The 25,552-nt window shown below is 39.8% G+C and overlaps 7 protein-coding genes across 10 annotated transcripts; all 7 read right to left on the bottom strand.

Annotated features, from left to right (window-relative positions):
• Positions 1-1,168: 1,168 nt before the first annotated feature.
• On the bottom strand, positions 1,169-5,277 carry LOC103340072 (proline-rich receptor-like protein kinase PERK4). Of its 2 annotated transcripts, none has more exons than XM_089043628.1 (9): positions 5,060-5,277; positions 3,985-4,727; positions 3,210-3,725; positions 2,918-3,004; positions 2,745-2,815; positions 2,566-2,642; positions 2,242-2,386; positions 1,962-2,123; positions 1,169-1,886 (listed from the first exon to the last, which is right to left on the bottom strand). In XM_089043628.1, the coding sequence occupies exons 2-9, from the start codon at positions 4,646-4,648 to the stop codon at positions 1,626-1,628; spliced, it is 1,983 nt and encodes a 660-aa protein (XP_088899754.1). In that variant the 5' UTR covers positions 4,649-4,727; positions 5,060-5,277; the 3' UTR covers positions 1,169-1,625. The 2 variants fall into 2 exon arrangements, with proteins under 2 accessions (XP_088899754.1, XP_088899753.1); XM_089043627.1 differs by lacking the exon at positions 5,060-5,277 and adding an exon at positions 4,868-5,014.
• A 543-nt stretch (positions 5,278-5,820) lies between these two features.
• LOC103340071 (F-box protein At5g49610-like) lies at positions 5,821-8,701 on the bottom strand. Its single transcript, XM_089042346.1, has 3 exons — positions 8,646-8,701; positions 7,697-7,831; positions 5,821-7,208 (listed from the first exon to the last, which is right to left on the bottom strand). The coding sequence occupies exons 2-3, from the start codon at positions 7,823-7,825 to the stop codon at positions 6,102-6,104; spliced, it is 1,236 nt and encodes a 411-aa protein (XP_088898472.1). The 5' UTR covers positions 7,826-7,831; positions 8,646-8,701; the 3' UTR covers positions 5,821-6,101.
• Positions 8,702-9,440: 739 nt separating this feature from the next.
• On the bottom strand, positions 9,441-12,634 carry LOC103340070 (uncharacterized). Of its 2 annotated transcripts, XM_089042347.1 has the most exons (4): positions 12,500-12,634; positions 11,576-11,676; positions 11,103-11,434; positions 9,441-10,769 (listed from the first exon to the last, which is right to left on the bottom strand). In XM_089042347.1, the coding sequence occupies exons 2-4, from the start codon at positions 11,646-11,648 to the stop codon at positions 9,681-9,683; spliced, it is 1,494 nt and encodes a 497-aa protein (XP_088898473.1). In that variant the 5' UTR covers positions 11,649-11,676; positions 12,500-12,634; the 3' UTR covers positions 9,441-9,680. The 2 variants fall into 2 exon arrangements, with proteins under 2 accessions (XP_088898473.1, XP_008241659.2); XM_008243437.3 differs by having other exon boundaries at positions 11,103-11,676.
• Positions 12,635-13,228: 594 nt separating this feature from the next.
• Positions 13,229-15,635, bottom strand: LOC103340069 (F-box protein At5g07610-like). Of its 2 annotated transcripts, none has more exons than XM_008243436.2 (2): positions 15,492-15,635; positions 13,229-14,593 (listed from the first exon to the last, which is right to left on the bottom strand). In XM_008243436.2, the coding sequence occupies exon 2, from the start codon at positions 14,571-14,573 to the stop codon at positions 13,473-13,475; it is 1,101 nt and encodes a 366-aa protein (XP_008241658.2). In that variant the 5' UTR covers positions 14,574-14,593; positions 15,492-15,635; the 3' UTR covers positions 13,229-13,472. The 2 variants fall into 2 exon arrangements, with proteins under 2 accessions (XP_008241658.2, XP_008241656.2); XM_008243434.2 differs by having other exon boundaries at positions 13,229-14,599; positions 15,492-15,634.
• A 1,136-nt stretch (positions 15,636-16,771) lies between these two features.
• On the bottom strand, positions 16,772-17,640 carry LOC103340068 (anti-muellerian hormone type-2 receptor). The gene has a single exon (XM_008243433.3). The coding sequence runs from the start codon at positions 17,517-17,519 to the stop codon at positions 16,920-16,922; it is 600 nt and encodes a 199-aa protein (XP_008241655.2). The 5' UTR covers positions 17,520-17,640; the 3' UTR covers positions 16,772-16,919.
• A 484-nt stretch (positions 17,641-18,124) lies between these two features.
• Positions 18,125-21,550, bottom strand: LOC103340067 (Leucine-rich repeat (LRR) family protein). The gene is made up of 2 exons (XM_008243432.3): positions 20,002-21,550; positions 18,125-18,872 (listed from the first exon to the last, which is right to left on the bottom strand). Exons 1-2 carry the CDS (start codon positions 21,112-21,114, stop codon positions 18,582-18,584), a joined length of 1,404 nt encoding a protein of 467 aa, XP_008241654.1. The 5' UTR covers positions 21,115-21,550; the 3' UTR covers positions 18,125-18,581.
• Positions 21,551-22,604: 1,054 nt separating this feature from the next.
• PBRP (plant-specific TFIIB-related protein) lies at positions 22,605-25,511 on the bottom strand. Its single transcript, XM_008243431.2, has 3 exons — positions 24,773-25,511; positions 24,367-24,525; positions 22,605-23,671 (listed from the first exon to the last, which is right to left on the bottom strand). The coding sequence occupies exons 1-3, from the start codon at positions 25,370-25,372 to the stop codon at positions 22,829-22,831; spliced, it is 1,602 nt and encodes a 533-aa protein (XP_008241653.2). The 5' UTR covers positions 25,373-25,511; the 3' UTR covers positions 22,605-22,828.
• Between the last annotated feature and the right edge of the window lie 41 nt (positions 25,512-25,552).

Raw genomic sequence — 25,552 nt, forward strand, 5'->3', positions numbered from 1 at the left:
AATGTTAACTATTTTTTATTTTTTTTAATAGAGATTGACCAATCAAAAAAGAGTTATAACATTTATGACTCTCCAAATTATGGAGTATGGTTGGAGTTTAAATTTTTTAGAGAACTCCTAAAATAGCTTTCTTATATTCTTAGCCAAATTTTAGCTAAGAAATAGAGAGCATTATTATGGATGCTCTAAGGACTTAAAATTAAGGTCACGTGAGCACCTATTTAATAAAGACCCTTGCAGCACATATAATAAAGGGAGTTTAATTGCTAATTATATGTGTCATTAGATTAATCCAAGGATCTTTATTAAATATGTGCTCACATGACTTCATTTCTAGGTCCTTATGAGCTGACAGCTTTAGTTATTTAGTTTTGTTTATATTAGCACTTAAGTCTTACAACTCTAACATTATTAAGAAGATAGACCTAATTCTTAGGTTTTTTTGTTGATTTCAAATAGTATTGCACCCCCACAAAGGATGGTTACGTATTGCCACATCGAAGTTCATCTATTAAATTCACAAAACAAAATTTATAATTCGAACTTGATTACAAATCAAACAAAACTATATGACTAATTATGCCAAAGTTCTCTATTAAAAAAAATGCCAAAGTTGAAATGACATGGAAAATAAATCAAACTACGAAAACCAAAAATATTCAAGTAAATATAGATTATATTAACTAGATCTTAATATAGTGGTATTTCTCTACTACATAATGTTAGAAAAAAAAACTTCCATATTCAATTCCCCTTTGTAAATATATAAATCATATTAACTAATAAAATTTTAATCTAGTGGTAATTCTCTCGTTAATTTGTTTTAAAAGTAGCCATTCTAAATTGTTAATTTGTTTCAAGTATGACTCATAAATTGTTAATTATGAGCAGTTCCGCCTGTATACATGTCTCCAAGTTGGTTCAGGGGACAGATTCAAAGAAAGCAATGGGAAAAAAAAGAGCCTTTAAGAATAATACATTTGTGTGATCCTTTGTAAGGAGGTGCCCTAGCTACCCAAGGGATCCCGAGCCTCTCCAATTAATATTTGTGCATTTATACGTATTTAAAAGAATTCTAACTATTTGATTAATTTAATGAAGTTTAATCATTCCCCGTCAGTATAATCATATTACATTAAAAAATCACATTTCGTAGCATATAAATCTGTGATACAAATAAATTTATTGAATAAAATAATCAAACATTCATGGCAATTCATAACAATACAGATAAGCTATCTTCTTCTAAGTCCAAAGTATTTGTACGAATATAGTACAAATCCATATTTATCAAAGAAAACAAGTTAATCAAACTAATTAATCAAGATCTGGGTCATCTCAATTGGCACCCAAAATACACAATTTCCCAAAGCACATGCCCCTCTCCCCCGCAAACGCCCTTCCAATGTCTCTCCAGACCTCCTCTCTCTCTCTCTCTCTCTCTCTCTCTCACCTTTCTTGGGTAAAAATCCCAAATCCCAAAATTCAATAGCAAATTAGAAACTGTAACCACATTTTCATCCATAAGCAGTATGATCAATTGTTTTTCTTTGTACTGTGTTGTTGTGAAATTATGTCCTCTCTTAGGTAAGCTCTTGTTGGACATTAATTGTTGTGGTGAGGGCTCAAACGAGTTGCTGCTTTGGGTTCTTGGGTGTGCCAGACATTTCTCTGGAGTCATTACTTGAAGTCCCAAACTCACTGCTCCCAAACTCCTGGCTTGACAAGGCCAACTTTCTGAACTTCTTCATGTCTGCATTGTATGCCTGCGTGTCGTAGTCTGAGCTTCCTCCGCCGGCAGCAGCGTTGAACATGGAGCTCTGCCCTGGTTTTGTCCCCTCATTCAAGTCATCTAGCGACACATCTCCTTCGAGTGCACGTACAATCTGTTTTTTCAGCATGGTGTGTTATAAGACTGTCAATCTCGACTAATTATAAATGATTATATATATACACGTTACCTGGCTCATCTTCGGGCGCTTTCTAGCAGAGTGACGGATACTTGCAGCAGCGCAGGCCACCATGCGTGCCATCTCCTGAGGGTTGAAGTTATTGTCCAAGCGGATGTCAACTAGCTCCAAATGATTGCCTTCCTCTAGTGAACGGTTGAGAAGTGGTCGAGCCTGTGCATTTAACGTGTCACATTATTATTTACTCAAAAATTAAGAGAGGAAGTAAGTAAGATTTATTATAATTAGCACTCAAAAACTTGCAAAGATTAATAGATGAGGAAGTACGAACCCAGTCAACTAAGCTGTCGTCCATTGCATTTGAAGGATCCACTGGTCGCTTTCCAGTTATGAGTTCCAGGAGCATGACCCCAAATGAGAAAACATCTGATTTCTCTGACAATTTTCCACTTGATGCATATTCTGGAGCCAAATACCTGCATTGTTTTGATACAAAACCAAATTTATATTAATCTGGTAATTAACTGAACAACCACTAGTAATAAGATTGAGTTCAATTGCAGTATTCTTCAAAACTCAAGACAATGTTGAGAGTATTATTCCAGATTGATCACTCATAATCATTGCCAATTGATTTTGAATCGGATGAACTTACCCGAAAGTTCCCATAACTCGTGTAGACACGTGGGTGTAATTGTCAGAAGACAACTTGGCCAGCCCAAAATCAGCAACCTGAAAAAGCAAATTAAAAGAATGATCAAGGTGGCTGATTGATTGATTTTGGCGTATGCATACTATAAGCATCACAAAAATATGTATGTCAGCAACACATACCATGGCTTCAAAGTTGAAATCAAGGAGAATGTTAGCAGATTTAATATCACGATGGATGATTTTCGGGTGGCCTGCATTGATTCATTTAATTTCCGATTAAGTAAATATATGTCAAGAGAGAGAGAGAGAGAGAAACAACTAGAATAAGTAGCTAGGTGCTTTGACTTTCTTACAATCTTCATGAAGGTATGCAAGCCCTTTGGCAGATCCAACCGCAATCCGAAGCCTAGTTGGCCAGTCCATAGGTGGAAGACCCTTTCCTGCAACCCATAATTTTATCATCATCTCATAAAATCTCGAGAAATACAACTATTTAGATGGAATTTATACATTTAGATAGATGATCAACCAAAATCGTTTAAATATTAGCACTCAAAATTGAGTTTAAGTAACCGAAAAAATTGTGCTGTGTTGATATTTGATCGTAACATCGACAATGTAGAGTATAAGTGTATTCAAACTCACCATGCAAGTGATATTCCATGGTTTTGTTTTCAACAAATTCATAGACCAGCATTCTCTGCCCACCAGCAATACAATATCCAACCAGAGACACAAGATGCCGATGATGAACTCGGCTAATGATCTCCACCTCCGCCGCAAATTCTCGTTCTCCTTGACCACTGCCCGACTTGAGACTTTTCACTGCAACCTCTTTCCCATTGGGCAAGACACCTTTGTGCACATACCCGAACCCGCCCTGACCCAACAAATTCACCTCTGAAAACCCATTGGTGGCAGCTGCAAGCTCATCATAAGTGAATGTGCTCTTGTTGAACCCAAGTGACATTGTTGGCGACGGAGGTGGCAATGGCGGTCCTGAGAAATTGGTGCTCGCTTCGCCACTCGTCGGAGGTGGCCCCGAAGGCCAGGCACCACCACCAGGTGCTTGGTTGTTTAGCCTCACCACATGGTCTCCTTGTGGATTATTCATGTCATGCCAATTTTGTTGCTGTGTATTGTTGTAATAGCCACCACCACCTGTGCAAATATAAAGTTAATGAGGCTAATCTCAAGATTGTGTATATATGGGGTGATGAACACCAACTGAATCTTTTCTTCTATATGAGATTTTTTTTTTTTTTTTTTGTCAATTGAAATAAAGTGACAAGAGATATTATAATTTCATAACACCACGACTAGATGATTTCACAGTTGATGCATACTTATTAAATTAATAAGTAATTAAAAATTATGTCACATCATGTGGTGAACAAAATTATGGGTTAGGGTTTGGCACCTTTGTGATGATCAGCAGGATCTCCATAGTACTGCATTTCACGACGCTTTCTCCTCTTCCTTCTGATGCAAACCACGCACACCACGAGCAAGACAATTATAACCAATGACGCCCCAATAGCCACTCCGGCTATCTTACCTTTATTATCCGTTGATGATGAGCTGTCTTCATCAGAGCTCTCTGTTGATGGGGTGCTGCTTCCATGTGACGGCGGCGATAGTGCACCAGTGGGAGAAGTCTTAGGACGCGCGTGTGGAGGTGTTGTAGCGGCAGCCGTATCATTTGCTTCAGTAACAGCCGCCGGAGGTGTCGGCACAGCCGGCGGTGATTTTGCCGCCTGCTCCTTTGGAGGAGGAAGCGCTGGGGTCGCTTCCTTTGGCGGAGGTGGCGAGGAGGATGCCGCTTTTGGTGGAGGTGACGATGAGGAACCCTTGGGAGGTGGCGCCGAGTCCTTTGGAGGTGGCGGAGATGATGGTGGAGGTGATGACGGAGGCGGCGATGACGGTGGCGGTGCTGATGGTGGTGGTGAGGATGGTGGTGGCGACGAGGGCGGTTTCGCGGGAGGTGATTCCTTTGGGGATTCTTTTGGAGACGGGGATGACGACGAGGAGTCTGGTGATGGTGGTGAAGAGTGATCCGGGGACGGAGCACTATCAGAAGACATTATTCGTCTCTTGATCAACCTCCGGCCAGGTACCACTTCACCTCTCCCGTAACTGCTCGCCTCAATGATTGAAGACCCCCTAAAACAATTTGAAAGCAATAATAATTAATCAACACTAAGTTTTAATTAGCAAATTATAATCAAACCTAAATGCATGCATGCATGCATATGCATAAAGAAGAAGAGAAATTGAAAATGTGTAACGTTTGATTAATGTACATGTAACATGTGCTACCAAGTAGAGATAACAAACATTAATCTCCCCTCCAGGACCTCCAGGACCCCATCTGTAGTTTTTAGTTTAATTGATCGAAAGATTATGATTAATTTTTTTTTCGAATTTTAAAAAAATTTGATCGGAGAAGAAGATATGCAGGAGGGCGGAACGAAATAACGAAATAATTAAGGTACCTGGTGATCAATGGAAAGAAGATAGGGTAGGAGGGTTTCTCAAAGGAAAGAGAAAGGGAGGAGCACTCTAGTGTGTCCTTGCCATTATGGCCTCCTACAAAGGAGGGACCAACCCTTAGCTCTCTCTCTAAACCTCTGTTTTTGTCTCGGCCACCCCTAACTTAGATTGTGTTGGTTATTTCTTTTACCAGTTCCTCCGTCTCATATTGGCACCTCGCTGGAGCCTCCCCCATTTAATTTGCTTCGCATTTGTTATTGGCTCACAAGCAACAATATTGCCTTCAAATTTAGACTTTGCCTCCACCTTGGGCGCTTCTCTTCACACTTGGACGCAAATCACATCACATCCTATTGGTTTGGGCACACTAACCAACTTCATAACCTAGCTACTACCAGCACCAAGTAATGACAGCATATGAAGGTTCCAAGAATAGCAACCAACGTGTATATACCACTCAGCAGTTATCCCCTCGCGCCATGGTAAAAGTTCAAAACTTCGATTCATGCACTCCTCCGCGGTTTTTTCTGGTACAAAATCCGTTAATTAATCTTGTAATCCTCGAGATATTTATCATATATTTGCCGTTCTTTTTCAAATTAAAAGGAAAGATAACATCATGTTCTTTATAGTTGGGACGAAATCGATCTTTGTCATGTATAAATTATCATTACAAGATGTTTAGTATGTTTGCATACAGGGCCGATGACTTAGCGCAATACTGTTATGACCAAAATTTCCATAATTGATTTGTTTTCTGATGTGAATCTTGGCGGTGTTTAAACTTTATTTAAGAAATGAAATATTTCAGCATTCAACATTCATCATTTTCCGATCAAATTTCCATGGCCTGCATCATTCAGGCAGCCAAAAACCCTGAGCAAAGATTATGACCTCAAACAAGTTTCAAATAAGAACTTCGTCAGGAGTTTGAGAAGAAGTTCGGAATTACACTTGCAAACAATCTAATCCTAAAGTAAAAATCCAGTTTGCTAGCTTGGCTTAGGCAGTAGGATCCACAGAAAAGAGGCTGCTCATGTATGATTAATGCACGTGTACAAGGCTGTTCACATATGGAAGGTACCTCACATATCCATCATCAGTCCTGATTCCACTTCTTAGCACTTCAGCCTTCCCTGCTTTCACATCATAGGCAATCAGTATCCCTCCAATATCAACTATCACCACATCACTATTGACGCAAGCCAGAGCCCTCATCTTCTCAGTAAATTCGCGGAAAAAATCACCATCAAGAGAAATACTATGCTTCAGATTCATGTCCATATCACCATAGATGTCCAGGTTGTACTCATGGCCCTTTCGATGAGGCAGAATGTAACAGAGCTCCCCATGCATCTCTACCAAAGCACCATGTGGTCCGCTGCCGAGAGGGAGTGACAGAATACCATATTGCTCCTCATTCAAATTAAAAGCTAAAATATCGCCAGCAGAAGTTTCCCAGAAGGCTACACCCTTCATAAAGAGTCCATCTCCATTCAGCTTCGAAGCATTTAGCTCACAGCATTCTGTGTCAGCAAGTCTCCACGAGGATGACCTCGAAGAGAATATTTCGAAACAGATAACAGGATGATCAGATAAAGAGAAAGCACAAATAAGTTGATAATGTGCTGCAAAGTTCAGGACAGAAGGCTCAAAGGCTAGAGCTAGGGCTGGTTCAGGGCCATGATACAAGTTTGACTTGGGAAGCGCTCTCCATTCCCTGGTAGCAGGGTTGCAAATATAGTAGGTATTTTCTCCATTGCAGCTTTGGCAGCAGAGCAGACCATTGCAACTGGTTCTGACAGTAACTGGTTCAGGCAAGAAACTGAGGGAAGGACTGGGAACGCCATAAGCATCACCATTAAGAGACATGAAGAAAGGCGCATCACCAGGGAGTTGACAAAACAGACCAGAGATGTCCCGGAAGTGATGAGATTGCTGGTGAATGAAAAATGGACTGGTAATCAACTCATCCCACTCTTTGCTAACAGCTCTGAACCTGAAAAGTGATTTGGCAGGAAGGAAAGGAAGAACATGCTCTGTTACAACATCTTTGATCTCTATGTTCTGCTTGAACCTTTTGGGTCCAGGAAATTCAGAGTAGTCAACAACAAGAGCAATCCTTTTTCTGTCATTTGGAGATCCGTGAAACTGCCATAGAAAAACAAAACAAAAATTTGGTCAGAGGAAAAACAGATTACTGATGAAGAAATGATAAAAATATTAGTAGAGAGAGAGAGAGAGACAAGGGGAGCAAAATGGTTTCCAACATGTAGACCTTCAAGCAAAATGATTATCAATACTGCACAAATAACAGAAGCACCGCCAAGCATATGAAAGGAAAATCTGCCAAAAATAATTGAAACGTCGAGTCACATAAACTCATCTGGCGACCCTCTTTTACATGAATGACTCTTTTTTATAATTTGCTATTGGGAACACAATGCAGAGAAGCATAAACAACCTGTTCGGCGTAATTCTTGAGGGTCTGGAGATACCCATTCGAGCTCTCTTAGAGCTCACAGACACACATAATACAATTTAAGCCAAACTACCAACAATTATCAACCATCCATTTATTTTATTAAGTACAAATTAAAAATCTAAAAATAAAAGCGTCAAATCTACCAATGGCATACCACATCATAGCCATCCACAACCTTCACCTCATGAACCGGAGATGGTGGATATTCTTGTCCACTGTCATCAGATAGATCACCTTCTTCAGAATTCCCAGTACTATGCTCACTGTCCACAGAAGTCGCCATTTCTGTCTAAAAAGAGACATAACAAAATCAAATTTCAAAGAATTAGATCATTCAATTGCGGTTGCTTGGTGCAAAAGAAATTAACCAAACTCCATAACAAAATGAGATCTTACCGAAATCAAAGAAGATTTAAATGTCTACTGCTCTGTTGATTGCTTCAATAAGGTATGGAGAATCAGAAATGAAAATTTTGATATCTTCATTTCCATAATTTACGATCTTGAATGAAAAGAAACAAAACCCCACAAAGAACAATCCAAAATGGGTTTTTTTCTTTCTTCGTAAAATGGGTCATTTCCGAAAATCAAATTCAAACCCAAAATCCATTAGGAGAAAAGAAACAAAAGCCCCATCAGTAACATCCGAAGTGGGTTTCTTGTTTTCTTGGTACAAGTTGGCAATTTTTCCAAAAATAAAATTCAAACCCAAAACACAATGACAATGTCTTAGAGACCAAGTTTTCCTTCTTTTTCCTTGGCTTTCTCAGTAACCAAACAAACCAAAATGGTAATAGAAATAAGAAGCTTGAAAGAAAAAGAAAAAAGAAACAGAACGAAAACAGAGAGCGGTCTGTCAAGAAACCCAAAACATACAAACCTCATAAAACAGAGAAATTGACACTCTTACAAAACCCATTCATGAAAGTGAAACGAAATGCATTATAGATTCAAGAGTGTTCGACAAGAAAAGGAAAAAAGAACAGAGAAGCAATCCGCCGATGGGTTGGGTTTTGCATTTCCAATAAAATAAGCAATGTGCGTATCGGCAATTTCGAAACGCTTTAATCAAACCCTGAAAAAGAAAACTACGAGAAGCTTACCGTCGTAGCCCTAAGAGACCGCCGGAGATCAAACGCTGGGTTGAACTTAAACGCGAGAGAGCGCGCGCACGCGAGAGAGAGAGAGAGAGAGGCTCTGTGTTCACGGTTGAGAGCAGTTAAAATGACGTACGCAGTACTTTACTCCTCTGCACATAAAAGTAGGGCTTGTATCGGCTTCCAATGGTGTTTGAACACGTGGCTGACTTGTATTGGCCTAGCTAGAATACTTAGCAATGTGGATATCAAGGGTGACGTGAGCTACAAGTTTATTTATACATGCAGCATGTGTAAGAGTAACTGCACTTACAAATCATTTTGTTTTCGTTTATATTGAAGAAATAAGTGAAGTGATTTTGAACATTGTATTTAAGGTTTTAGATTTATAGCTCAAGTGATTAAGAATATTGCATTTGAGATCTTAGATTCGATTGTCTCTTTCTCAATCTCGCTTGTATCAAAGAAATAATAAACTACTTATTGGGATTTTCTCTTGCTACCTTTGTGTTCACATGCATCGTCAAAATGAACGAAATAGGAATGCAGAAAGTGACAAGCTTGTACTCGAACCATAAAGTTGAGAAATGATGATTCGAAGATGAGCCATCATTTTCATTTTGGGTCGGTCATTTTCCTTTTGGCTCTTTTTTGGTATGGGGTCAAGTCAATACAAATGTGAAATGTCTTGTTTTTTTCTTTCTGTCTAGTGGGTTTTCTTTTCAAGTTGCGTCAAGTTGCATTATACAACCAAAGCTAAATGGAATATCATAGGCACAAAGTGCATACATGGAACTCAAATAAGAAAAGGTTGCATCCACTCCAATATTATTTATTATAAACCCAATAATCCCATACGATCCACCAAAGCACCTGGTCTACACAAAGCAAACGAAGCAGTTGAGAAGTAACTCAAAAGGAAATTACATAGCCACGGACAGAAGCCTAATATTAAACATAACTTTACCTTCTTCTTTTTTGGACGAAACATAACTTTACCACTTAGATCCAAACATAACCACCTAACAAAAACTTTACCAACTAAATCGCCACAAGGCTGTTCACGTATGGAAGAAACCTTTCATATCCAGCATTGGTCCAGACAGTTCTTAGTGTTTCAATCTCCCCTGCTTTCACATGATAAGCAATCAGGTACCTTCCAAGAAGAATTACCACCACATCATCATTCACACAAGCCAAAGCCCTCAACCCTTCAGTAACATGGTTGAAAACCTCACCGATGAGATGGATCCTGCGCTTCAGGTTCATGCACATATCACCATAGATTTCCAAGGTGTACTGACCGTCGTCATCTTCACAAGGCAGAATGTAGCACAGCTCCCCATTCATCTCTGTCATAACACCTTGTGGTCCGCTGCCGAGAGGGAGTAGCATCATACCATATTGCTTCTCCTTCAAATCAAAAGCCAGAATGTGCCCAGTTGATGTTTCCCAAAAGACAACACCCTTCAAAAAGAGCCCATTCCCACTCAGCTCCAAAGCATTGAGCTCATAGCATACTGCGTCAGACAGTTCCCAAGAGTTGGACCTTGAAGAAAATATATCAAAATAGACACCCGTATGACCAGGTACAGAGAAGGCACAGACAAGTTCAAATTTTGCTTCAAAATCAAGCACGGAAGGCTCAAAGGCTAGTGCCAGGAAAGATTCAGGCCCATGATAGTAGACTGGCTTGGGAAGCTCTTTCCATTGCTTGTTCAGAGGGTTGCAGATATAGTAGGTATCTTCTCCATCGCAGGTTTGACAGCATAGCAGACCTTTGCAAGTGGTTCTTACACTAACTGGTTTAGGCAAGAAAGTGAGGGAAGAACTGGGAACGCCATAAGCATCACGATCAAGTGAGATGAAGAAAGGATAATCACCAGAGGGTTGACAAAATAGACCAGAGATGTCCCTGAAGTAGTAAGTTTGCTTGTGACTGAAGAAAGCACTACCAATCCACTGATCCCATTGTTTGCTAACAGTTCTCAACCTGCAAAGTATTTTGGCAGGGAGGAAAGGAAGAACATACTCCATTGCAGCATCATTGATGTTCATTTTCTTAATATGCTTTCTGTCTTCAGGACAATCATCTATATGACCAATTCTTTTATATGAATATGTGTGAAACTGCACATTAAAAAGTTCATCAAGATGCAAATCAAGGGAAAAGAAACAAAGATACAAAAAACTTGAACATTTAATCACATGAACAATGACAGCCTCCAATTCATCAATAAACAAAACAAACATGGAAATCTGGGGATAGGACCTTATCAGTTTGCTTAATTTGGTTCTATCTGCAGGAGCCAGGAATGCTTGTTTAGGAAAGAACTAACCGTTAATATCATATACGCAATCAATTAACCAAAACAGTAGCAGAGCAATATAAAAGTATGAAAACTTCATCTCATATATAATACGGCCACTACCAAACACTAGGACCAAACAAAAATGTCATACCTTGAAAGAATAACGCTTTATCCTTGACAGAGGCACAGGGACTACGGTACCCACATAATTGCCGTTATCCTCAATCTTCAACACTTCTCCGCTTCCATCAGATAGATCTTCTTCAGAATTAGTGCCCAAATAACTGTCATTATCCACATTCTTCATCTGTGGTTCGCTTTCATCAAATATATCTTCTTCATAATCAGAACCCAAATAACAGTTATTATTCACATTCTTCATCTGTGGTTCGCTTTCATCATATAGATATCCTTCAGAATCAGTATCCATATAACTGTCTTTATCTACATTCTTCAACTGTTGTTTGCTTTCATCAGATAGATCTTCCTCAGAATCCATACCCACAGAAATGTCAGTATCCACAATCTTCAACTGTTGCTTGGTTACATCACATAGATTTTCTACAGAAGCAGTAGCCACATAACTTTCATCACCCAAAATTACATAATTTTCAGAATCACTACCCGCAGAAGTGTTATCGCTCACAACGACATAAGAGGAGTCAGAGTCACTGCCCACATCTTTATCATTATCCATGGTATATAATCCTCAGAATTCACCAACACTGCACAATGACATCAAGTTGGTTAGAACACATTTAATAACCCTTCGAAGATAACTGAATTTCCCAAACATCAAGACCCATAACAGATCAGGACTTTTAAACAAGAGGAAAGCAACATAAGCTTCTTTGAACCACGGAACAATTTTGCTGCCAAATACGAGGGAACAACTGTTTAAACAGCAGCTAAATTAAAGCCTAGTATTCAATTAAGGTTGCTTGGCACAAAAGAAACAAAACAAAATCAGATCATAACAAAAACCCCAAGTCCTTGGTTCGATTGCTTCAATAAGGTGTTCTTATATCCTAATTCTAAAAATTCTAAAATTCTGGGGTTGGGAAGAAGAAGAAGAAAAATAATAAAACCCCATAAAGAAAAATCCAAAATACATTTCTTGTTTTCGTAGAAACAAATGGTATTTTTTTCGAAATTCAAATTCAAAACCGCAATGGCATCAAGTCCCAGTATACTTTCAGTTTCTTTGGGTTTCTCAGCAACCAAACAAATCAAAACATAGATAAAAACATGAAAATTGGATAAAAGACAGAGCGAAAGCAGAGAGCTTTCTCTAAATTACGAAATCCAAAACACACAGATAAACCCTACAATGATCAAACAAAACCCATAAAGCAGAGACAATAAAACCCTTAGAAACGATCGAAAGCAACCCCAAAAAAAACCGACTCATGCATGTAAAATGACAAGCCATAAAGATTCAAGATTTTTCCACAAAAACCCAAACAAAAAAAAGAGCACTCTGCCAATGAGTTGGGCTTTTTCATCTCGGCAAAAGAGAAAGCAACGAAGCAATAGCAAGAAGCGTACCTTCGAAGACCTGAGAGTCGAGCAAGCCGGTGATCGAACGCAGCGATGAACGCAACAGAGAGAGAGAGAGAGAGAGAGAGAGAGAGGACTTAGAACTGAAAAGTCTATAGAGTGAGAGAGCAGTTTAAAGTCACGAACGAGGCCGTATGGTTTGTTTGTATCGGGGGGTTGTCTTGACACGTGGAATTCCAATGGTTTATGTCGGGTTTCTCTCGACACGTGTACGCCTCAGATTGATCTGTTGGCGGAGAAACAAGGTCTTGACGAGGTCAGAGGTTGCTTAAGTTTTAAGTTTGAAGCTTGTGAAGGGATTCGCACCGGGTTGTTGAACTTGTATATTGGATTTTAGATTCCAACCAAGTCTTCTCCATAATCCAAGTGATTAATACGAAGTAAAAAACTTACAGATAATTACTAATCCAAGTTTTTCTCCACAATAATCTCGTAGCCTAATTTTTTGGAATTGCATCCCATTTTGAAGGAAGTAAATAGGAAGCTAAATAAATAGTATTAATTTCTAAATAATTATGGTTCAAATTAGCTTTAAATGCGTACAAAATTACTAGGTTTTAGCTTTGCTAATGATTACTGGCTTTACGCTTCATGAACAATCATGATCTTTCATAAAAATAATAATAATTAAAAACCCAAAATCATGATGCCTCAAGGTTTTATCCACCTTTTTTCTGTTTGTTTTGGGTCAAGGATTTATCCATTCATATATATATATAATTCTAAACCCAATAATATCATATGAGGTAAAGCGGCAGGTCTACAAAGGAAGCCAATAAGAAGAAATAAGCAGTTGACTGTTGACTCATGGACAATTCGATGGCCATGTACACAAGCATTAAGCAAGCATAAATGGAGAAACTTTACTACTTAGTTCAAAACACAACCATCTAATAAAAACTACCCAGTGTTATTTTCTTCATGGTTGCACAACCGCAAAATAAGGCACAAGAGAGGCCAGCTAGATCTCCACAAGACTGTTCACATGAGAGACAATCCTCGCATCGTAATCAAATTCATCACCCACACATTGAGTTTCTTTAGTCTTCAGGTTGTACGAATAGAGTTTTCCGCCACTGCGAAACAAGACCACATTTCCACTGGCAAACATTATATTACTAGACAAGCGATCAGCAGCCGGAGCGAAGGGTGAAGGTGATAGAGTGATCTGATGTTTCGTTTTCCACGTCCTGGCCTTGCTGTTCATCTCCATTGTGTTTGTGTAGGCGTTAGACAATACATTCACAGTTAATCCTGAAGACTGAGCCTTTGTCAAACAAAGCTTTCCATCCATCAGACCCAGGGCCGCACATCCTCCCGTGCCATAAAAATCGCCATAGAGGAGTTGTGTGCGCTCCATCTTCAGGTCAAAAACAAGAATCTGAGAACCCATTGCCTGCCAATAAACTATGTCGTTCACATGAACACCGGATCTTGGCACGAGAGTTTTATTGCCAAAGTAAATCTCACCAGAAACTCTCCAAGACCCCTCCTTGGAGGAATAAATCTCAAATTCATATCCATTGTCAAAATCAACGGATGGAAAAGCACATACTAGCTTGTACTCGGCCACAAAGTTCAGCAAAGATGGTTCAAAGATGAGAACAATAGCAGGGTCAGATCCATGATCAGCATTTGCCTTAGGAAGTTTTTTCCACTTCTTAGTAACAGGATTGCATATGTAATAAGCCTTGTAGCCATCACGACCCTGGCAGCAAAGTAATCCATTGGAAGAAGTCCTTATGTCAACTGGCTCAGGCAAGAACTTCAGACATGGGTCTGGAACACCATATGCATTGCGGTCAAGAGATATGAATGAAGGTGGGTCTGCTCTGGATTGATAAAAGAAGCCCGAGATATCAGAAAAACAATTCGACTGCTTGTGGGCAAAGAAAGGAGTTAGGATGTCGAGCTTCCAGTCCCTACAAACTCCAGTGAACCTGAAAAGTGATTTAGCAGGAAGATATGGGAGGGCATGATCCCTAACGATGTCCTTGAGGTCCATGTATATCTTACTGTTTTTGTTTACTAGTACCTGATTTGCTCTCCTTCCTCGATCCATTATGCCCTCAATTAAATCTTCTACTCCTTCAAAAGCAATCAAATATTCAAAACTTAAGAAAGAAAGGTAAGACATCTGAAGTACAATAAAGTAAAAGAGACAGTTGATACAAGCCAACACATCTGAGACAGAGACGTCACTGCTGTTTTGTTTCATTGTAGATTTGTTTTGTGATACATTGATCAGATCTTTGAATTTGTCTAGTATTTGAAGACTATTGTATGTCACAAGTTTTCCATATTTGACACAGCACCGCGCTAGACACAAATACAAATTTTACATTTTAGGTAAAAGGATAGTTTAACTCATAATCAATTCTAAATACTACACCCAAGGAAAGCAACCAATTTCTTCTTATGACCAACAATCACCAATCACTATTGGCTTCTGCATATTCGTCTAATTAAAATTACATGATGAAAACGCAGTTCAGGATCTCAGAGAATATTCAAGGACGATATTCCACAATCTTATGAACTCTCCAAAATCAACTTGCACAGAGAATATGGAATCTTAACAAGAATAAATAAACAACCCACATTTTTAACATAACTTCTTAAGCTTGCACTGTTTCTATTTTCTACCCAAAAAAGAACTGAGAGCATAGACCAACTCAAAAAGCCCCTTTCATTTCTTCAGCCTAAATTTTCTAAGCAACCAAACAGATCCATAACAGTAACGAAAACAACCAAGGAAACTCTTAACACAATCAAGAGGCAGCCAGCGAAAATCAGACTATAAAAACCAAAAAACAATTCATCACAAAAATGTGAACAAACTGGAAGCATACAAAACTCATGTAAAAATTTGCAGAGAGCTAATCATGATTAAAAACCTCAATTAATGATCAAAACGAAGATTAAAAGGAAATCAAAGTGAGAGAAAATAGTAGAACTGTGAGTGAGTGAGTGATCGTACCAATCGGATTGCGTCGTTCGTGAAATCGTCGAGAGGAGAGAGAAAGAGAGAGAGAGAGAGAGAGGGGTCTTGATCGAGACGAAGATATTAAAGAAAAGTCTTTTTGGACTCGGGTTGGGGTTTTTGGGGCCCTCTATTTGTGGTAAAGTAGGAGTCAGCTTGACTTAGTGGACTCAGTCAATAGCGCGGCTGTTTGGTTCCAAGAAGACTTATGTTCTACTCTGGAATAGAACAATATTTCAATTCCGATTTGGGATTCGGAGTAATTATTGTGTTTTACGGTAACACTAACAAATATAAACATGTTATAACATGAGCAGACTGTAACACCCGGTGTTGTTAGGCAGAGCTACACTGGTATACTGAGGGAACAAATCCACATAACTTTTCTAATTTTTCTGAATTTATGAATTTCTCGAGGCTCATGAAAAGCTCATACCTTCACTCTAGAATTTGGAATTCAATAAACAATAAGCAAGTCAAATGAGGCTTAATAAGGGAAAAAATAAGAAAAATATTATTTTGACCTTATCATTAATAGAAATCATAGTCTTATCATGCTTTTCATGGATAGTTTTCTTTAGTTACATTTTCGTACTGTGGCAACTTCAAGTTTTTGTTTGGCAATGCTTTGAAATGAAAAGATTTCATTAGCCTCAAATGCTTGGAAATTGGAGGCTAAAAAGGAAATTACATGAAAGCTGATTTGTGTAACGATATTACTATTAATATATACATAAAGGAAATGAGGATCTGCGACTGACTTTTATAAACAAATTACCGTTCGTTTATATAAGGAAATTACTTGAATAGATGATTACCTTTTTCTTGGTGTGGGGAAAAAATTTAGGTAGGAAGTTGGGATTTAAAGTTGGTTGCAGACAAAATATATTTGAGACTTTAATTTCTGGTGGGCTTATTTGCATCTTGAAAATAATTTTATGTGTTATCTTTACGTGATGTTATTAATTTACGTGTTACAATATATGTTATAACATCGGTGATTTGGCAACACTATTTAGTGAAAAACCAAACTCAAAATGTTAAATAGATGGTGGTTATTTCTGCTCATTATCTCTTCTTCATGTGTTCTCTGTCTTTGGGCATACATCATCACATACAACTTAGGAGCAAGATGATTAAAAATGGTGAAAACGCCATTGAAATAATAGAATTAATTGGATTCGACCCTAAATTAGTACCAAAATAATCTTGTTACATACACAATAAACCAAGGAAAATTGAAGTTGGCGACATTGAAATGGTTAAAAGATCAAAGAAGAAGGAAAAATTTGGAAGAACATTGTCATGGAATTTCTTATAGATACACATTAACGTTGTGCTAGTACTTGAAAAGCAGGACAAATTAATTGGAGCAAACCATGTCCACAAACACAAGATTGAATTGTGGTGGCCAATAATCCCACATCATCCAAAGCACTGGTCACTGGGGAGGGGTCCTGGAATGGAGCCCTGCTGAAAAAACTGGAGCCCAAACACCACCAAAATGGAGAGCAAAGACAAGTAAGAGAGACCTTCAACAGCACCCAAAAGGCCAAAAGGGCCATTAGGGAGGCCAGAGCCAGTTTTGGTCTTAGTGTACAAGGACCACCCTACAATTCCCAGGACAGCCAAATAGCTCACGCCTTCAAGGGCACCGATGGAACCACCGGGTCCGGGCGGCAGGCCGCAGCCGGTTGTTTTGAGGGTGTAGAGTGACCAGCCAATCACGGGGGTGGAGACTAGGCCTCCTGCTATGGCTGCTTTCTCTGCAATGGTGCTGCTGCTGCTGTCGTCGCTGGTTTGCTTTGCCATGGCTAAGACCTTGGCTGGGGCTTGCAATCTGGTTGTTGTTTTGTATGTGGCATGGAAGCTTTGAAGTGGGTTTGATAATAGGGAGGTGGATGCTGGAGAAACTAGCAACATCGTTGAGAGAGAGAGAGAGAGAGAGAGAGAGAGAGAGTTTGTTTCTAGTTTGCTGAATTCACACGTTGGAACCAGTTTGATGTATTTACACTTGAGCACCATAGGGTCAATTCAATTTAAGACCAACCAATTTTATTATTTTATTATCATAAAAGTGTCTCCGTCAACCACTCTTTTCTTTTCTATGGCCAAAAGAAAAGAAAAAAGAGAGAAAAAAAATTCTTCTATGTAATTACTAGCTTGTTTCAGCGCACCAAAAGCTAGCGTGAAATGGGAGCCGCAGGTAAGGAAATGCTTGAACTTTTGGCTCAGCGGAGCTGCTTTTGACGGTAAAGCCGTCTACAAGTTGAGCTTGAGCTTCAAAGCGAGTTAGCTCATGCATGCACAAGTTGAGCTTGAGCTTCAAAGCGAGTTAGCTCATGCATGCAAATAAAACATACTTTATTTTGTAATGAATGCTTATTTAAAACTGTCCAATTGAAACCAAGTCCTTCACTAGTAGGCAACACTAGGGTACAAATCCTCTATAACCAAATCTACCATCTTTTGTTGCACTCTTCTATCAGAGATCGACGCCTTAGGTCCCATGTCACATGGGCACCATTTACCCCACGATCACTGCCACCTGGTATATTAGACACCCAATAATATAAAGACAAACAGAATTTACACGTCACCTGCTGAATAACATAAAAAAGCAGAGCAAATAAGACTCGAAGCCAAACTTGATTGAATTGAACTATCTACAAGAGTTTTTACATGCCCCCATTTTTTCCCAAAAAAACTGGTTGGACAAAAAACTGAAGCCAAAAACAATGACAATTTTCAAGTTTCTTTTTCCCTCCACATGCTCTCACCCCCTTTTGAAACTGACTCTTCCCCAACTACAGCCGCGCATAACTGTCATTTGAATAACATACAGCAACGGCTATGTGAGAGATCCAAGTGGGGATAAATTACTAACGACTTTTTGAACTTGAAAAACATTGCATCCAAACCCCTTCTTTTTCCTTAAAACATTATATATATATATGCTTGTCCAAGATCAGGGAAAATCACTAACAGTTCTACCAACCAATCTAATCTAATCTGAGGTTCTCTGTTTTCCAAACTAGAAAAAGGGCAGCATCAACAAAACATAAACATCGACAGATTTACTGACTGTCAACGATGCTTCTTTGAAGACTTGCTGTACTCAACAACATCATCGTCCTCCTCATCGTCCTCACCATTGTCATCCGAATCTGCAGCTTCATCTCTCTTCCTCTTCATTTGAGAAGAAGACGAAGAAGAAGGGGGTGGCAACACCTGAACTTCATCATCTTCATCGTCTTCAACTTCCTCCTCTTCGCCATCACCTTCTTCATTTCCTGCATCCATGTCACTGCCACCAGCATCCTCTTCCTCAGCCTGCGCCACGGGTTGAACTAAGTAACCTGCACCATAGTCCTCTTCCTGCCATTCAATCATGTTTCCGTAAGTTGACAAATTTAAGTAATCATGATAAAATCAATAATAATGATAGTAATAGTAATGAAAAAACAGCCAAATTGATAGGAAACAAATCATCATACAATTGCAGCACGATTAAAAAAAAGTGCAACTTTGATTTATAACACACTAAAAACAGACACTGCTTCGAATAAACAGCCACTTTATCAAAGACCAACAATCCGCCACCCTTGGACAACCAACCAGTCTTTCACAGGAAAGTGCCAGCCTATAAGAATACTACTTTTAAGAACCATGAGCGCCAAATATTACAGGAAAAAGCTTGAAGTTAAGCGCACTCACAGAAAATCTTTCAAGAACACTCTAAATCATGTAATCTGAGATAAGAAGGCAATTGACAATCAAATCAACAAATTCAGGTACTAGATAACAGCAATCAGAAAAAAAGGACCTTCAAATTTTTTCGTGACACCTCCAATTTCTTTTCCCACAAAGATATAAACACTGAAGAGTCAACAGCAAATAATACACATTCCAGCAACACTGGTAATTACAAGATACATCAGAAAAAGGCATCAAATAAAAGTTTTCTAACGACAACAATAACAACAAAAAGGTCTAGCAACAAAATAGAATAAAAATTCGGGGTTTTAAAAGGCATATTCTAACATTTACCTTATCACTACACAACTGTTACAAAAACAGAAATCTGATTTTCAAAAAGCTTCCAAAACTACGAAACTAAAACAATTAGCTAAGAACAAGGTTCAACAACCTTAACCTATAATTGTTCAAAATTTTTGAGACATACTATACACCACATGTAACCATGGAAAAGCACAAACATTATTTCACAGTACTGCAGAAGACACTCCAAAGAATCATCCTCCTAAACCTATACAACCAATCAACATATACACAAAGACATATGCAGAAAACCAATTTCGACCCATATGCAGAAAACCAACAGCAGCCATGTCTCTCCTCTCCAGTGATCTAAAAGAACATCAGCCATAAACAGTTAAACACTGCTACAAAATAATAAGCAAATAATATTATAGCAAACAATAAATATTTATGCAGACAACCAAATATTAGTATATAAAAAATGTTCTTGCAAGGGACTCCTCACCTCTTCCTCACCATCTTCATCTTCAAATTCCCCATCCTCTTCTACTAACTGCTCTTCCTCCCCGGTCTCTCCATTATCATCCTCATCTGCATCATCCTCCCCTTGTTCATGTCCATCAATCTCTCCTTCCGTGCTCGTCAACCTCCCTGTACTCTCCGGCTCTGCAAGATCCCCTTCATCATTGTCCACCTCCTCTTCCTCGTCATCTTCATCATCGTCGTCATCATCCTCCTCATCATACTCAACCCCATCTTCCTCATCGTCACTATCCTCAATCTCTTGAACCTCCACCACATCGTCATCATCAACATCCTCTTCATCAATTTCTTCACCAGAATCATTCTCTTCATCATCGTCTCCCTCCTCATCCTCATCTCCCTCTTCACCAGCCACAGCAGCAACCCGGAATCCATTTGCTGTCTGGTGATTTTGTCCATTCACCCTCGTCGCAGTCACAGTCTCTTCCTCGTCTGCATCACTCTCGTCATCCTCATCAACATCAACAACACCTTCAACCGCCTCACTGTGGCCATTGGTCATCCTAAATGGCCGATCCTCACCATCGATTTCACCGCTACCAGGATCATCCTCCTCGTCATCTTCGTCGTCCTCCTCGTCATCAGATTCCGGCCTCTCGTTCTCCTCCGCGTCCATCTTATCCAAATACTTCAACGACTTGATCAATCCAAACACCCTAGATCGATAATCCTTGACGTGAGTGACCGGACACTCATACAGATCAAGGGACACCAGCTTGAGCTGCGCGAGCGGCGCGAGATCTTCGACATGCTGAATCCGATTGTTCGAGAGGTCGAGGTCTCTCAGCGAGTCGAGACCGGCTTCTACGAGAAATTCAAGGCCTCCAGCGATTCGATTATCCGAGAGGATTAGCTTCTGGAGATTTCGGAGCCTCGGGAACTGCTCCAGGGACGAAACGCCCACGTTTGCAATCGAGAGATGCTGAAGGTTCTGAAACTTCTCTAGAAGGCTCGGAGGAGGTAGACGACCCTGGACGCACTTAACGGCGCCGTCTAGGGTTAGGGCTCGAGCCGCGGCGTGGTCGCTCTGGCCCTCTAGCGCTGTCTCAACGGCTCGCTCCCAGATCTCGTCCATCAAATTCGAAACCTTATTTTATCTCATACAAAGAACAAAACTAAAATTTATCGCTATTTTTTTTTCTTTTTTTGGTATTTTGTAAACAAGCAACGGAGCTTCAATATTTCAATCCCAGAGAGGGGAGAACATAAATGACATAGAAACTCTAACCTTAGCCGTATCCCCAATTCAAGATCAAAACGACACGAATTCAAATCGTTTTTCTCTGAACCGCTTTAAAACCCTAAACCGTTCAGATGTACGGACGCTCTTCTGCAAGTAGGAAATGCTTGAGGAGCAAAAACAAGAAAAGGACCTAAAATGAAATTGGAATTCCTCTCTCTCTTTCTCTCTCTTCCCTCTCTCTCTCTCCTATTGGTATTGGGCGAGTGTGTGAATCGGGATAAACCTCTAGAGGGGGCTCGTAAGTCTTCGGGTTCCGTGGTTAGGGTTCGGGGGGCTGAACCTATCCGTATGGTTTAGGCTGTGTGAATTATTGAAGGATTTCAGATCGTTGGATATACAAGGCGCGGATCGGTGACATGGACGAATGGAAGGTTAAGATTGTGGTTTGTTGTGTTTGTTTGTATGGGGAGATAGAGTGAGAAAGGGAGAGAGAGAAGATTTCGGCTTCGCATGAAAGACACGTCACTGTTGTGGAAATATCGGGGTGGTTATAGATATGCCTATACGATTTGACTAAATTACGTGATTGCCACGATTGTTCCTGACGGACGACTTACGTTGCATGTCGTAACTGCGACGCTGCCTTCTGTTTTACCGTCTATTTTATTTACGACATGCTTTCTTTGCTCATTTAGCTGGTTTGTCCCGTGGTATACCATGAACCTCACTTTTTCCCTTCTATACATAAATATTTCTTTTTTCTTTTTTTTTCTTTCTTGTTTACATTGAAAGGGAGGGATGAAAATAAAAAATGTAAGGCCCCGTTCGGTAATGTTTTAAAAGGTTGTTTTCATTTTCAGAAAAAAAAAAAAATGAGGCAAAAACATGTTCGATAGCCCAAAAACAGAAAACATTAAAATGTTTTTATAAAATGAAAACAAATTCATGTGTACTTGTAGAAAACAGAAAAAAGTTGTTTCCATTCTTATGGGAAACATTTTCATAAAAAACTCACATATTATTATTTCAAATTGTACTTACTGAACGTTTTCACTGTTTTTGTTTTTGAAGATGTTTTCTAATTAATCTACCAAAGCATTTTCATTTCCTAAAAATGCAAATTCATTTTCTTGTTTTCATTCTTTGAAAATATTCTAATAAAACGTTACCGGATGGGAACTGTGGATTTGTTGTTGGGACTGAAACCAAACACACACAAAAGGAAAAATAAAATGCAATTTGTAGCTCAATGTTGAGAGTATTTACGTATGCACTCAAAGTTCTAATTTTTGAGGTTCGATACGTTCGATTCTCCCTCCCCAATGAATTCTGTAATTCTACAACTCCTATAACCCAAAAAATAATCAAACTGTGTTCAAACCTTAAACAAGTAACTAGGCTACGCATTTGTCACCAAAATACAGAAGAAATACATCGGTGAATTCTGTAATTCTACAACTCCTATAACCCAAAAAATAATCAAACTCTGTTCAAACCTGAAACGAGTAACTAGGCTACGCATTTGTCACCAAAATACAGAAGAAATACATCGGTAGTGACAAGGAAGATACATTTTGTAAGGTCTCTATATACAAAAGTCATACCACTAGGCATCCCCACTCTGTTTGGCATTTTCACTTACATTTTGACTCCCGCCACCTCTAAGTTCAGTATAACCTGGTGCCAGGTTTGGAGGCAGCACATACAAAACATTTGGAGAAGAACCTGATGACGGTGGAGGGCACCGAAACTGCCTGGTAACTGAGCATGCACCTGAAGCTGGGGGGGTCAAAATTTGAGTTGGCTTTCGTGTACTAGTAAGACTGTTTGAGTCCATACCCATCTTCTGCTCAAACTGTTGGTTAGGCTGCTGGTTACGTTGCGGCTCATCTATGTCAATTCCTTCAGTGCCATTATGAGAGTTCTTTCCTGCTGTCCTTAAACCAGAAGTACCATATGGAACCTGCTGTTGCCAGAAAGTTGTTGATTGATTCAAAACAGTGGTTTGCGCACCTCGAGAATTACCTTTAAACTCAAACTCCTCTTTACCTATGGCCGGAACATTCATGTCTAATCCCTCATTTGGTTTGTTAGGTTTTATTTCAGGCAGCTTCTCTCTCTCCAAATAAACTGGTATTTCAACTAAATCAACTTTAGATGTTGAAGAACGGCCTGAAGCGATTACAGTGGTTGGGAATGCTCTTTCTGGAGGAACGGCTGGAGTATAATTAGATGGGAGCAAGTCATCCCAATTCTCCAACAGCTCCTTGTAAACTTTCCGGAGAGTGACTTCAGTAAGACCAGTCACCTTACAAATCTCTGCCTGAGTTTTTCGCTTGTCTTCAAGCTGGCAGGCTAAATATATTGCAGCTGCGGAGATGCTAATGGGGTTCCTACGAGTGCAGAAGCATTTGTTTATGACAACCTCTCCAATGTGAGTTGCCAGTTTCTACAAGAAAGTATGTGAATCATGGTCAGACTTGAAAAGTATGTGAATCATGGTCAGACTTGAAAAGTATGTGAATCATGGTCAGACTTGAAAAGTATGTGAATCATGGTCAGACTTGATCAGGAGGAAAATTCAAGTTCAATACCGTCAGCAAAGAACACGACAATTTAAGTCACTAAAGGAAACTCCTGTGAGTAAGCGATTACATAAACCGCATTCCATAGTCTAAATATTGAAGATATTGCAAGATGCCAATGACACAAATAAGAAACTCATCAGACACATTGTAAATTGTGATGGTGGTTAAGAAACTAAAATGTCATTAGCAGGGTTCCTTAAAAATGTGCCTCTATTTGGGTTTCAATTACATGGAAACTGGAAGATCAAAATGATAGAATCTACCAAAAATTGCTTTCACCAGTTCTTGTGAGATAAACTTTCCACAACTTTTAACTCTATGTCTATTTGGGTTCACAGTTCCCCAACTCCTAATTCTAGTTTGAAACCTTTCTTAGTCCTAATTAATAGGATTTCCCTAAAGAATTTTGGATTGCAAATCCCACGCGATATTTCTTTCCTTTTAATAATCATCTGATTGTACATCATCAGGCTTATGCAGGCAAAAGACTTGATCTAAGTATGTTAATGTAATGAGTAGTTCAAGTAGTGCACTCTGCAACAAAACAAAAAGGTACCTGAGCAGATTTATTGAGCTGGAGGAGAGTGCAAAACCGCGGCATATGGACAGATATGGAGTTGCTGTTGATGGGCTGACTAAGTTGCAGTGCTTCTCCAAGTATCTTGATGTACTTACCAATTTCCTTTTGGGGCACATTGGCTGCAATTGAGATTTCCTGCAATACAAAACCAAATGCCAAGTCACAGAAGCTCCAGAAACTGGAAAGAACAGCCACAAAACTCACAACCCAATAGGTTAATCACTTCACTTCCACAATACCCATCATCAAAATCCACACTTTTTAATCAGAAATTAACTTACAAGAAATACAATTACAAACCCAATTAGCATTATAACTGAAAAGGTGAAAACTTAGAAGTAAGCCGATTAGCTTTAATCAGTGTATGTATGTATGTATGTACCTGGAGGGTTCTGGGCTCTTGGGCTTCTCTGATGGCCTGCACAAGAGCAGCAGTAGCGAGAGCTTCAACACTGCGATTCCTCAAGCAAGTAGTGGAGCAACAGTCCCTGAAGAGCTGAAACGCGTGGTCTGAGATGTCGTATTCCAAGCCCAGGATCGAAGCGACATCGATGATTTGCATGTAGGCCCTGAGATTATCGACCACAACGGTGGAAGACGACGGGGATGAAGAAGAGGAGGTGGATTCGAGGGTGCGCTCGAGCTCGGCGAGGTGGCCGGAGAAGGAGAGAGAGGAGCGGAGGAAGAGCGGGTTGGGCTCCAGGGACCAGGTCGAGAAGGCGGTGATGAATCCGGTGGGCTCGAACGGGTCGTCGTCGTCGGCGGCGGCGTTGTTGGGTTGGGCCTGGTGGTGGAGGGTGGGGAGGTCGGAGGTGACGAGGCAGAGAGGGTTGTCTTGGGCGCGAAGGTGGAAGAGGTGGTGGAATTGGGATTGGCGCTCTTCCACCACACGACCACACGACGTGCACTCCGTTATCGAACGACGGGAGTTTGTTGTCGTCGCGCACCGGCCTTGCCCGGCCAAGCAGTACGGGCACCTCATTTCTCTGTGTGTTTGAGAGATTGGTGTTGATTGTTGCGGCGGCTAGGCTGAGACTGAGAGAGAGCCCAGAGTCCGTCGCTCTCTCTTCTTCAGGATGGTCCGTTAGTTTGGGGATCGACTCCCATACGACTATACCATATATGTTATTTATCTTTTTCTTTTTCTTTATAAACAAAAAAG

The sequence above is a fragment of the Prunus mume genome, linkage group LG8, assembly GCF_029339155.1.
Source record: "Prunus mume cultivar Tortuosa linkage group LG8, ASM2933915v1, whole genome shotgun sequence".
Taxonomy (NCBI): Eukaryota; Viridiplantae; Streptophyta; class Magnoliopsida; order Rosales; family Rosaceae; genus Prunus; species Prunus mume.

What these genes read in the sequence shown, in the direction of transcription:
- LOC103340070 (XM_008243437.3), bottom strand. Translation starts at nt 11,648, where the DNA reads ATGGATAATGATAAAGATGTGGGCAGTGACTCTGACTCCTCTTATGTC. An exon ending in TAAAGCGTTATTCTTTCAAG is followed by an intron (nt 10,770 to 11,102) that starts GTATGACATTTT and finishes TTTAATGTGCAG; the next exon opens with TTTCACACATATTCATATAA.
- LOC103340068 (XM_008243433.3), bottom strand. Translation starts at nt 17,519, where the DNA reads ATGGTGCTCAAGTGTAAATACATCAAACTGGTTCCAACGTGTGAATTC.
- LOC103340071 (XM_089042346.1), bottom strand. Translation starts at nt 7,825, where the DNA reads ATGGCGACTTCTGTGGACAGTGAGCATAGTACTGGGAATTCTGAAGAA. An exon ending in TTGTGGATGGCTATGATGTG is followed by an intron (nt 7,209 to 7,696) that starts GTATGCCATTGG and finishes TTTCTATGGCAG; the next exon opens with TTTCACGGATCTCCAAATGA.
- LOC103340069 (XM_008243436.2), bottom strand. Translation starts at nt 14,573, where the DNA reads ATGGATCGAGGAAGGAGAGCAAATCAGGTACTAGTAAACAAAAACAGT.
- LOC103340072 (XM_089043627.1), bottom strand. An exon ending in ATTTCAACTTTGAAGCCATG is followed by an intron (nt 2,643 to 2,744) that starts GTATGTGTTGCT and finishes TTGCTTTTTCAG; the next exon opens with GTTGCTGATTTTGGGCTGGC. An exon ending in AGCGCCCGAAGATGAGCCAG is followed by an intron (nt 1,887 to 1,961) that starts GTAACGTGTATA and finishes CTGAAAAAACAG; the next exon opens with ATTGTACGTGCACTCGAAGG.
- LOC103340067 (XM_008243432.3), bottom strand. Translation starts at nt 21,114, where the DNA reads ATGGACGAGATCTGGGAGCGAGCCGTTGAGACAGCGCTAGAGGGCCAG. An exon ending in ATGAAGATGGTGAGGAAGAG is followed by an intron (nt 18,873 to 20,001) that starts GTGAGGAGTCCC and finishes ATTGAATGGCAG; the next exon opens with GAAGAGGACTATGGTGCAGG.
- PBRP (XM_008243431.2), bottom strand. Translation starts at nt 25,372, where the DNA reads ATGAGGTGCCCGTACTGCTTGGCCGGGCAAGGCCGGTGCGCGACGACA. An exon ending in AAGAGCCCAGAACCCTCCAG is followed by an intron (nt 24,526 to 24,772) that starts GTACATACATAC and finishes TTTGTATTGCAG; the next exon opens with GAAATCTCAATTGCAGCCAA. An exon ending in AGCTCAATAAATCTGCTCAG is followed by an intron (nt 23,672 to 24,366) that starts GTACCTTTTTGT and finishes ACTTTCTTGTAG; the next exon opens with AAACTGGCAACTCACATTGG.